This window comes from Danio rerio, chromosome 7 (genome assembly GCF_052040795.2).
Source record: "Danio rerio strain M-AB ecotype USA chromosome 7, GRCz13ab, whole genome shotgun sequence".
Classification (NCBI taxonomy): Eukaryota; Metazoa; Chordata; class Actinopteri; order Cypriniformes; family Danionidae; genus Danio; species Danio rerio.
Genome location: NC_141027.1, coordinates 80,021,871 through 80,035,000, shown reverse-complemented (window position 1 = coordinate 80,035,000; position 13,130 = coordinate 80,021,871). Strand labels below are relative to the sequence as shown.

Genomic DNA, 13,130 nt, shown 5'->3' with positions numbered 1-13,130 from the left:
TATTCATCCCACCATCCATTGACATTATTATATCCACCCATCCATCCATCCCCATACCTATGAGTCCGCCAGTTACCCAGTCCAGCATACAGTAACAGAAACACTGGGCTTTTGGGACACATTTCTACACATCCTTTATCTATTTATCTTCTTCTGCTGAGGATCAGAGGGTTTGGTTAGTTGTCATGCTTTACAACACATCACAGACACACATAGACATGGACAACACTTACCGACAGCTTGCTGTCATCCTCCACTGCACTAGGGCTCAACTTCACAGTCAACAGACGAACAGAACAGAGAGAAAGAGAAGAGACAACAGTACAGAGATGTGAGACAAGACCAGCAGACAGAACACTGACAGCAGACTCCAGAGAGAGAGAGACGTACTGTACACACAACACAACAGCTCGCACTCAGTGTAGGAGCTTACAGAGTGTGTTCTGACCTCTGACCTCACCAAGAGTGTGTTCTCACCACTGACCTCACCAAGAGTGTGTTCTGACCTATGACCTCACCGGGAGTGTGTTCTGACCTCTGACCTCACCGGGAGTGTGTTCTAACTTGACTGGGAGTGTGTTCTGACCTCTGACCTCACCAAAAGTGTCTTCTGAGCTCTGACCTGACTGAGAGTGTGTTCTGACCTCTGACCTCACCAAGAGTTTGTTCTGACCTCTGACCTCACCAAGAATGTGTTCTGACCTCTGACCTCACCAAGAGTGTGTTCTGACCTCTGACCTCACCAAGAATGTGTTCTGACTTCTGACCTCACCAAGAGTGTGTTCTGACTTATGACCTCACCGAGAGTGTGTTCTGACCTCTGACCTCACCAAGAGTGTGTTCTGACCTATGACCTCACCGAGAATGTGTTCTGACCTGACTGAGAGTGTGTTCTGACCTCTGACCTCACCAAGAGTGTGTTCTGACCTATGACCTCACTGAGAGTGTGTTCTGACCTGACTGAGAGTGTGTCCTGACCTCTGACCTCACCGAGAGTGTGTTCTGACTTCACTGAGAGTGTGTTCTGACCTTTGACCTTACTGAGAGTGTGTTTTGACCTGACTGAGAGTGTGTCCTGACCTCTGACCTCACCGAGAGTGTGTTCTGACTTCACTGAGAGTGTGTTCTGACCTTTGACCTGACTGAGAGTGTGTTCTGACCTCACCGAGAGTGTGTTCTGACTTCACTGAGAGTGTGTTCTGACCTTTGACCTGACTGAGAGTGTGTTCTGACCTCACCGAGAGTGTGTTCTGACTTCACTGAGAGTGTGTTCTGACCTTTGACCTCACTGAGAGTGTGTTTTGACCTTACTGAGAGTGTGTTCTCACCTCTGACCTCGTTAAAAATGTGTTCTTTTACCTTTGATGTCAGAGAGTGTTTGACCTTTAACATCGGGGTGGGCTTGACCTTTGACATCAGAGTGTGTTTTGACATCTAATATAGAAATGTGTTTGACCTTCGACATCAGAGTATGCTTGACCTGTGTTTGAACTTTGACAGGGTCTTTGACCTTTGTCACCAGAGTTTGTTTTGACCATAATATAAGTGTGTTTGACCTTTGACATCAGAGTGTGTTTTGACCTTAATGTACCAGTGACTTTGACCTTTGAGATGAGAGCTTGTATTGACAAAAATATAAGTGCATTTGACCTTTGACATCAGAGTGTCTCTGAACATAATATAACACTGTGTTTGACCTTTGACATCAGTATTTTGACTTCTTATAAAACAATGTGTTTGACCTTTGACCTCAGAGTGTGTTGACCTTTGAGATCAGAATTTTGACTTCTTTTAAAACAGTGTTTGACCTTTGACCTCAGACTGTGTTTGACCTTTGACATCAGAGTTTTCACTTCTTATAAAACAGAGTGTTTGCCTTTTGAGCCCAAACTGTGTTTTGACCTCTGGCCTGCGACGACTTCAACAGCGTATTTTGACCTCTGACCTGACTAAGTGTGTGTGCTATATGTGTATGGATGCATTAAGTGAGCTGGTTTCTAATGTTAAACACTAAAAACACAACACCATCGAGCTAAAAGGTCTGATGGACACTACCTGCTCAGTTCAGACTATACTGATGTTCTGCTAGTAAAATTAAGCACTGGAGTCTCCATCATAATGACCAAGGCTCTAAAATTAGCTCTCGGTGCAAAATTAGCTTCAAGACAGAGCCCTGGAAAGCCATTTTAAGAGGGGAAAATCAATTTGTCCCTTTCATCTCTGCAGATATAGTTCACTCATCACCAACCAGAGCCAGAGTCCACTGCGAGTCCAACATATATCTGATTGTTATTGAAATCTATCTGTAGCAGCAGGGATATAAGTAGCAAGACATTTCATAAAATATAGCATAAACACATAAAAGTATAGATGGATAAAAGTAGTCCAATAGAAGTCCTATATCCTGATAACGATATGTATCACGATATAATACCATTTCTGAAAATATAATATATTATTCATTTATACACAGTATTTATTGACCACATTGGCCTTTGATTAAAAAATGTAGAAATCTAAAATTTATATGAATAAAATATAAAACATTTTCAAAAAAGAATGATTACAGATAAACAGTTATAATAATAAAATGCAAAATCTAAATATTGTACTTTAAAGATTGCAACTTTCTCACAATGTTGTTTAACTCAGGCTTCTATCTGCCTCCTATAATGACGTGTAATATAAATTATGAAAAAGTATTACTGCATACAATGCATTTTGTGACATCATAACACAAACGATTGAGCATAAAAGAAAATGAAGGATTTTTTATTTTGTCCATATTATATATTGTCATTTTGTATTGTCATATTGTAGACTCTTGGATAAAATAATAAAATGCAAAGAAGAATATGCATATATTAACACATACATGCATAAATAAATGCATAAATGAATGTGTAAATAAATAAATCAATCAATAAATAAAAATCATAAATTTATAAATGAATAAATGCATACATAAATGCATAAATAAATATGTAAATAAATGCATAAATAAATGCATAAATATATGCATACATTAATTAATTTACAATAAATGCATAAAACAAATAAATGTGTAAATAAATAAATGCATAAATAAATGAATGCATAAAACCAATAAATAAAAAATATAATTAAATAAATAAATGCATAAATAAATGTATAGATAAAAGCATAAGTACATAGATAAATGGATAAATATATGCAATAATTAATTAAAAATAAATGTATAAATCAATAAATGTATAAATCAATAAATGCATAAATAAATTAATATACAAACCAATAAATAAAAAAATCATAAATAAATTAATTAATGCAAAAAATAAATGTATAAATAAAAGCATAAGTACATAAATAAATGCATAAATAAAAAAATGCATAATTAATGTACAGATGCAAATAAATCAATAATTAAAAAAATAAATGCATAGATAGATAGATAGATAGATAGATAGATAGATAGATAGATAGATAGATAGATAGACAGATAGACAGATAGATAGATAGATAGATAGATAGATAGATAGATAGATAGATAGATAGATAGATAGATAGATAGATAGATAGATAGATAGATAGATAGATAGACAGATAGATAGATAGACAAATAGACAGATAGATAGATAGATAGATAGATAGATAGATAGATAGATAGATAGATAGATAGACAGATAGATAGATAGATAGATAGACAGACAGATAGATAGATAGATAGATAAATAAATAAATAAATAAATAAATAAATAAATAAATAAATAAATAAATAAATAAAATGAACAAACCCCCCCTCCTCATGCTAATTAGTGACCCAATTTTCTGCAAGCAGAACTAATTACAAAAGCAGCCACTCTCATCACCTACTGGGGATTTCAGGACGACACAAACCCCAAAGCGCAAATCACGAAAGCAGCGAAATCATCAAGAAGGAAAAGCCTCCTCATTTAATGCAAAACTCCACAGTAAAGCAAAAAATATCAAACCACTGCCACAGCACTGGAACTCATTCACACTGAAACCTTTCTGCCATACCTCTCAACAAACAGCTCATTATCCAGATCAACAGCACAGGCTTTTTACTGGAAACTTATATTATCTCTAAGCGCCTCAGAGCAACATTTAAAGACCTGAACCAAATGAAATGAAGAAATTACAGATTTCACTTTAACTGTGTTGCTTAAATATGCTCACAAATAATGTTCGGTGATATCAGAAGTACTTCAGTGCAGGCTGTGTGATTCATTTCTGCCCTTACGACTGTTTCTTGTTTACTAATAGTATGAATATATACAGTTCTACAGTCAAACTATTCCACCATATATTTACAAAGCTTATGCCCTTTCAGCTGCAACCCATGACTGGAAAACTCCCACACACACTCATACACTACAGCCACTTTAGATCATCAATTCCCCTATAGCGCATGTGTTTGGACTGTGGGGGAAACCGGAGCAGCCGGAGGAAATCCATGCCAACAGAGGGAGAACATGCAAACTCCACACAGAAATATCAACTGACTCACTCGAACCAGCGACCTTTCTGCTGTGAAGTAACAGTGCTAACCACTGAGCCACCGTGCCGCCTCATTATTAAATATATTAGATTAAAAGAATAAAAAACACTGACATCTGTTGTACAACGCATCTTAAAGACAGGGTCAGCAGGTAAATATGCTCACTTTCACTGTGGACTAAGGAGTTCAGTGTGTGTGTATCAGGGTCACCTTGAAAACATTGGTGAAACAAGCTTCTGCTTATGAGCACATTTATAGAGGGAATTCAGTCATGATGATAATTAGCTTTTCACAAGCCTCATCATAGTGACTGATTGCAATCAGAGCTGCTTTAATCCGCACACACACACACACACACACACACACACACACAAGGGAGGAAAAATAAACCCATACTCTATTAATCAAAATAATTATTTCAAAATTTTAAAGAATTGTATTTTTGGTCCCTCTGTCGTAATAAAAAAATTATTATTTGTATATTTAGTTAAGTAACAAACAAATGTATATATTTTAATTCATATTTACTTCTATTTGTATATAATAATAATAAAAATAGTAATACTACTATTATTATTATTATTAAAAATAATAATAATAATAATAAAAATTATTCAAATAATTCAAATAAGAATTTTACAACCTCCCAAAATTTTGCACAATTTCTTCAGAAACTGTGAAATCTGGCAACACAGATAATCATCGGTTTTGGGGGCTCGTCCGGGATAACGAAGTTCCTATAATGTGGAACATGCTTTATATTAAATATCGACTCCAGTGTGTCGACTATAAACATTAAAGTTCAAAAACAACCCTGCAAACACAAACATATGCATACATGTGTAAATATGCAAATGAATGCATTCAAGAAGAATAAAAAGACATGCATTAATAATGGTGTAAACCTTCACTGGTCTCACCATTCGGTTCGGTGATATTATATTATATTATATTATATTATATTATTCAGACCTGCTTTAATCTGCAAAGTACAACACACACACGCACACATTCATATGAGGAAAAATAAAATCATACTTTTAATTAAAATAATTATTTCACAATTTAATAAAAGTAATAAAAGTAAAACAATTTGCATAATTAAAAAAGTAACAAATAAATGTATATATAATAATTCATATTTATTTCTATTTTTATATAATAATAATAATAATAATAATCATCTAATAATAAGGATATTTAATTCAAATAAGAATAAGAATTTTACAACCTCCCAAAATGTGCACAATTTGGGCAGAGACTGCAAAGTCTGGCAACACAGATAGTCATCAGTTTTGGGGGCTAATGTGGAACAAGTCGTGCTTTATTTTAAATATCAACTACAGTGTGTCTAAACTGAAAAAAATATGTCTGCAAAACTGTTGCAAACAATTTATTTGTGTTGAATTTAAACAAATAAATTAAATGTAATAAAATTCTACTTAATTTGTTTGTTTAAATTCAGTCCAAATTAATTGTTTACAGCCACTTAATGTAAAAAAATTTAGTAAATCCAAGGAATCATTTCTGAGTATTTTTTTCAGTGTATTATAAACATTATAGTTCAAAAGCAACTCTGCAAACACAAACATATGCATACATGTGTAAATATGTAAATTAATGCATTCAAGAAGAATAAAAAGACATGCATTAATGTATTAATGAATATTCATAGGCTTTAATAAATGCATACATAACATCATGTGTGCATAAATAAATTCATGTATTAATAAATAAATGGCATTTATTTGTAGCGAAGCCTTCTCCCTCATAATAATTGATCTATATTCAAATATCACATTACAATATTACAAATATTACCATTAACATCATAATGCAGCTTCATTCATTTTCTTGTCGGCTTAGTCCCTTTATTAATCTGGGGTCGCCACAGCAGAATGAACTGCCAACTTATCCAGCACCTTTTTACGCAGCAGATGCCCTTCCAGCTGCAACCCATCTCTGGGAAACATCCACACACTCATTCACACACTACGGACAATTTAGCCTACCCAATTCACCTGTACCGCATGTCTTTGGACTGAGGGGGAAACCGGAGCACCCGGAGGAAACCCGCGCGAAGGCAGGGAGAACATGCAAACTCCACACAGAAACACCAACTGAGCCGAGGCTCGAACCAGCGACCTTCTTGCTGTGAGGTGACAGCACTACCTACTGCGCCACTGCCTCGCCCATAAAGCAGCTTGTGTGAGTATGACGAGAGTCTCCCAACACATTTACAGCTTTTCCACAAGCAGAAGCATCACACACACACACACACACACACACACACACACACACACACACACACACACACACACACTCAGATGATCTGATGCTTTGGTCAGGAAAGTCCCGTCTCTTTGTCTTCAACATGAGCTCATGATCTACTCTTTTAAAATAGCTCAGATCGATCCAGCATCAGGTTTCTCACACACACACACGTACAGATACACACACACACACACACACACACACACACACACACACACACACACACACACACACTCTCTCTCTCTCTCTTCACCTTCAAGCCTAATCGTGACTGACCTTGACATTCGGGATCACGTACAGACTGATCTCCTTACACACACACACACACACACACACACACACACACACACACACACACACACACACACACACACACACACAATCATCATCATCATCATCATCCCCATCATCAGGTTGTGAATTGCAGGGGTCCCTAATAGTTTCTCTGGGGACCCTAAAATGGCATGGGCCCTTAGAATCGTCCTAACATCTCATAACAACCCCCCCCCCCCCCCCCACATACACACTTAGTGAATGCACATACACAAACATTCACACACACACACACACACCACATGTGAAAACACACACGTCATCCCAAAAACACATACAGTATCCACACACACTCACGCAAGCCTGCATACACACACAGACACACACACACACTCACATATTATCATGTGCACACACACACACACACACAGTCAGAGACTATCATTCACACATTAGAATACAGCATCTGCTCATGTTTTATTGATGTCTGAATTATTAAATGGATGTCATTGTCTGTTCATTCTGTCAATTTGATTTGTGTAAAGTGAAGCGACGTCTCGTTACCTTAAGTGACAGATTATTTATTGATTAGACTGTGAAACTTAAGCAGTATTATTATTATTATTATTATATTGTTTTTATTATAATTATTAATCTTTTTGTATTTTATTATTATGAATAATACTTGTTATTATTATTATTATAATTATATTATTATATTATTATTATTATTATTATTATTATTTTATTATTATTATTATTATTATTATTATTATTATTTTATTATTATAATTATAATACTTATTTTTTATTAATTCTTATTTTTTATTATTATTTATTTATTTATTATCATTATTATTAGTTTATTATCATTGTTGTTATTATTAGTTCTTATTATTATTTTTTATTATTATTTATTTATTATTGTTATTTATTATTATTATTGTTGTTGTTGTTGTTGTTATTAGTTCTTATTTTTTTATTATTATTTTTATTATTTATTATTGTTGTTGTAACTTGTTATTGTAATTATTATTATATTCTATTATTATTATTATTATTATTATTATTATTATTATTATAATTAGTATAATCATCCAACACCAGAGCAGAGTCATCTCTCAGTGTGATTCCATGGTCAGATTTAGTTTAAAGATTACAGTAAACCAGTAATACCTCCCCAATATAAGCTTTGAGTCATTTGCTCGCGCTGACCATTCACTGAAGACAAAATAAAGATGTGTATTTTAGGGATTCTCTGTGTTGCAGCCGATTCCTGGAACTCAGTAAAGCGCTTTGCTGAATCACAGATGACTCTTGCCTTCATGGATTTATGATTGCAATATTTTTTATTTATTTACACACAATGATTATAGCACGAAACAGTGGCTGAGTGGTTAATGCTGTCGCCTCACAGCAGGAAGGTCGCTGGTATGAATCCTGGCTAAGTCAGTTGGTGTTTCTGTGTGGAGTTTGCATGCTCTCCCCGTGTTGGCGTGGGTTTCCTCCGGGTGCTCCAGTTTCCCCCACAGTCCCTTTAAGTATTTTATAGTCTTTTAGTCAGATTAAAGTGTCATTTAAAGACTTAATCAGTCAACTACGAAAGTTGGAATAATTAGTCAAATTATTTTGTCACTGATTTGTTGTGTAAATAAAAAATATACTGTAAATACTTCTTAAGGAGGCTAATAACTGACTTTATTTTTATCTAAATTCAAGAGTTTGCCCTTAGCTGATGATTGATTATGAAGCGTGTTTGGCATGCTGTCCCGGGAGAGAGCCCAGCACTCGTGAGATCCTCGAGCCCGGGGTCCCCCCCCCATTGCAGGGCGAGAGGGGAGTCCGGGTTTAGGTAGGTCTTGAGAACTCCCCTGCTTGATAAATGTTGGAAGTAGATTATAATGCTATGAAGTGTCTATGCTGTCAATTTAGATTTGTCAATTTACTTATGTTACGTGTTTTTGGTCTGTGGGAGGAAAACCCACGCAAGCATGAGGAGAACATGCAAACTCTGCGGTGCTCCGTGGTGCGAACCACTACCCTACTGATAAAACCAGCTTAAACCAGCCTAGGCTGGTTGGCTGGTTTTAGCTGGCCGACCAGGCTGGTTTTAGAGGGGTTTTGGCCATTTTCAGGCTGGTTTCCAGCCATTTCCAGCCTGGTCTTAGCTGGTTAGGCCGGGAGATGACCAGCTAAAACCAGCTTGACCAGCCTAGCCAGGCTGGGAGCCCAGCCAAAACCAGCTATGTCCAGCTTAAACCAGGCTTGTCAAGCTGGTTTTAGCTGGATTTAGCTGGTCATTTTCCATCCTGACCAGCTAAGACCAGGCTGGAAACCAGCCTGGAAATGGCCAAAACCCCTCTAAAACCAGCCTGGTCGACCAGCTAAAACCAGCCAATCAGCCTAGGCTGGTTTAAGCTGTATTTTTTCAGCAGGGTAGGCCTCCATACAGCCCTGACAAGGAAATGGGAGGAGTAGGGGTGGAAGGAGGGATTCTTCAAGACAAAGATGGCTGAAGTAAGACACTCTGGTTATTTATAGTGGTTAAGGAGTCGTCTGATTGGTGAATCAGTGTTAGCTAATGTGGACCAGGTGCAATCAATCATAAGCACGTGCTCCTCTCAAAATTCATTTATAAATAACCTTCACTTAAAAACTGCTTTTATTCAAGAAATAAACAATAAGAAATAGGACTTATTATGAGTCCAGAATAATGATTTTTTTAGGAAACACTGAACATTTTCAGAAACATTATTGTAAATGAATGAGAGGCCTAAATAAATTGACTTCAGCTGCAGGTCTATCTGTTAAAGTTTACAGGTGCAACAATGTTGATGTACTTGAATGTTAGAAGTGTGTTATCCTACACCAGTACAGCGTTACTTGTCAAATAAAGGAACAAGGAAGATTATTTTTAATCAAAGTTATTTAATTATCTTGTTTATGAAGACTGCAGAGGGATGCATGAAAACAAATGACTTTAAATATTTAAGCATTTTGTGATTTATGTTTAAATATGCGCCCCAAAAGTACCTGCCAGCAAATAATCAAAGGAAATATATTAACCTTCCTGTCGTGTTCGGGTCAAATCTGACCAATTTACAATTTAAACCACTCATAAATATTGTGTTTTACCGCATTTGATTTGCCTCAATGCCTTATGATATCCTCCACGCTATGCACTTGAACAAATAAAAGTGACGATCATCTCTTTCGTTGAATTTTGAGTGTATTAATCAACTCTGTCACACCTGTGGTGTTCCCGGGCAAAAGTAACCACCATAGGAAATGAATGGGTATCCAGGCTATATTCATTCTGGAGGGCACATACATCTGCAGAAGTGAGAGCAGATAAGAAGGAGCAAAGCCAGAAGTCACTTTGTAGGCAAACATCAGGGCTTTGAATTTGATGCGAGCAGCAACTGGCAGCCAGTGCAAACGGATGAGCAGCGGAGTGACATGTGCTCGTTTAGGTTCATTGAAGACCACTCGTGCTGTTGGTTCTGAAGCAGCTGAAGAGGTTTGATAAAGTTAGCTGGAAGCCCGGCTAGTAGAGAGTTGCAATAGTCCAGTCTGGAGAGAACAAGAGCTTGAACAAGGAGTTGAGCCGCATGTTCAGATAGGAAGGGTCTGAGCTTTCTGATGTTGTAGAGTGCGAATCTGAACACGACAGGAGGGTTAATGCAATTCAAATATATAAAATATGAACTGATGTTTACTTTAAAGATTTTTCTAGAGTAATCCGCCATCATTTTGTGGCTCAAAAGTATCGGTTCAGTCACTGTTTTGGCACCGGTTTTGTTTAAAATGTATTGATTTAGCACCGGTATCGAAATAACCCCAAACAAAACCCAACCCTAATCCCAAACCACTAAAACAATATAATGAAATCTCCACTGTGCTGAGAGAGAAAGCTCAGGCGGGAATGCAATGTGAGTGCGGGCCACCGGGGGAGACGGGAGGGAGAACAAGCGTGCTTCGGCCTGGTTCAAGGCAACTGTACATAGTGTGAGTCCGCCCTAAGATATTTGGGCTAGAAACACGACAAACATATAGAAGAGAAGCATTTTACACTGTAAAGAGCTGAGATTGGGCGAGGCAGTGGCGCAGTAGGTAGTGCTGTCGCCTCACAGCAAGAAGGTCACTGAGTTGCTGGTTCAAACCTCAGCTCAGTTGGTGTTTCTGTGTGGAGTTTGCATGTTCTCCCTGCATTCGCATGGTTTTCCTCCGGGTGCTCCGGTTTCCCCCACAGTCCAAACACATGCGGTACAGGTAGGCTAAATTGTCCGTAGTGTATGAGTGTGTGTGTGAATGTGTGTGTGGATGATTCCCAGAGATGGGTTGCGGCTCTAAGGGCATCCACTGCATAAAAATGTGCTGGATAAGTTGGCGGTTCATTCTGCTGTGGCGACCCCGGATTAATAAAGGGACTAAGCTGACAAGAAAATGAATGAATGATTTATTAACTGGTTATTATACAGCGCTGTCTGAATCATGACCTCCAGCCCTTCAAGTAGTTTTAGCAAATATATCTGTTTAATAAATCTGTTTTGTTCAAATGCATCAACATATATTACCCATATTCACTGAGAGATGGAGGAAAATATTCATTCTCGAAAATGGGCTGCACTCCATTATGCTGAGCACTGTACAGACACACCTACACACGCGCGCACCTTCACATGCACACTTGTAAAGCTATATTTATGGGGACTTCTCATAGACATGATGTTTCTACTGTACAGACGGTATATTCTCTCCCCCTAAACACAATCAGCATTTAAACATTCTCAAAATGCTTCATTCTGTCTGATTTAGGAGCCGTTCTCCTCATGATGACAAAAAACACAGACTCCCCACAAGGTCAAACGTTAAATGAGAATGCATTGCGTCCCCACAATGCCATGAACACCAGGACCACACACACACAAAAGCTTTCTCCGGTCTCATATTATATGTGCCGGAAGTGTTATTTTTACCGCTCTCGCCATGATAGCATCAACATTCCCCAGTCCCTGATGTGCAGGACAGTGACCGCTGATTGAAGCAGAAAAGACCCGAAGCTTACAGCTAATCCTGCTTCTGTGCCCGACTGAGATGATCAGAAATCCCGTTTGTCTGTAAACTCAAATTATTATAACCCGCAGCTCTATAAACCATATGTTCAGTGTGGGACAACAGCTGCGCGGACACTAAATACTCCTGCGCCGTTCCCCATGGCTTTATGCTAAGTCTGCTTTAACTCTTTATTCAATGACATTAAATATTAGAGGTCAGGGCGGCGCTGTGGCTCAGTGGTTAGCACTGTGGCCTCACAGCAAGAAGATCACTGGTTTGAGTCCCGGCTGGGTCAGTTGGAGTTTCTGTGTGGAGTTTGCATGTTCTCCCCGTATTGGCGTGGGTTTCCTCTGGGTGCTCCGGTTTCCCCCACAGTCCAAACACATGCGCTATAGGGGAACTGATCAACTACATTGGCCGTAAAGTATGAGTGTGTGTGTGAATGAGAGTGTATGGGTGTTTCCCAGTGATGGGTTGAAGCTGGGAATGGATCCGCTGCATAAAAACACATGCTGGATAAACTGGCGGTTCATTCCGCTGTGACAAACCCAGATTAATAAAGGGACATAGCCGAAAAGAAAATTCAAGAATTAAATAAATAAAAAAACTACAAGTAAAAAGTAAAAATTTTAAATTGAAAATGACAATAAAATTAAATAGATTTAATTAAAAATAATTGAATTAAATTAAAAGTAAAATAGTACAAATAAATAAAAAATAAAATGACAATAATAAAAATAAAGTTTAATAAGTTAAAATTAAATAAAATAAAAAATGCAACAAAAAAATGAAAACATGAAAATTTAATAAAACAAAAATAATAAATATAAAATATTAAAGTATAAAATGAACAAGTAAAAAAAACAATTTATTTAAAAATAAAACAACAATAATAAGTAAACATTTTTTCAATTAAATCTAAAAAAGTAAAAATAAAATAAAACAAATAAATAAATAAATAAACAAGCAAAATTAAATAAAACTCATTGATTAGCTCCATAGCCTCATTGTAAGAAGGTGGCTG

General features: G+C 36.9%; 1 protein-coding gene across 26 annotated transcripts in view; it reads right to left on the bottom strand.

Moving 5' to 3' along the window:
• Positions 1–13,130, bottom strand: part of slc24a2a (solute carrier family 24 member 2a) — an 85,895-nt gene that overhangs the window by 42,283 nt on the left and 30,482 nt on the right. For 15 of the 26 annotated variants that reach the window (XR_015496578.1, XR_015496570.1, XR_015496572.1 and 12 more), the window contains exon 3: positions 234–272. The exons of the other annotated variants lie outside the window; for them this stretch is intronic. Coding sequence is in view for 7 of the 15 variants with exons in the window: in XM_087262424.1 (XP_087118550.1) it covers positions 234–272 (39 nt within the window). In the remaining 8 variants the exon portion in view is untranslated. The remainder of the gene's footprint in view (positions 1–233; positions 273–13,130) is intronic. 26 annotated transcript variants of the gene reach the window in all.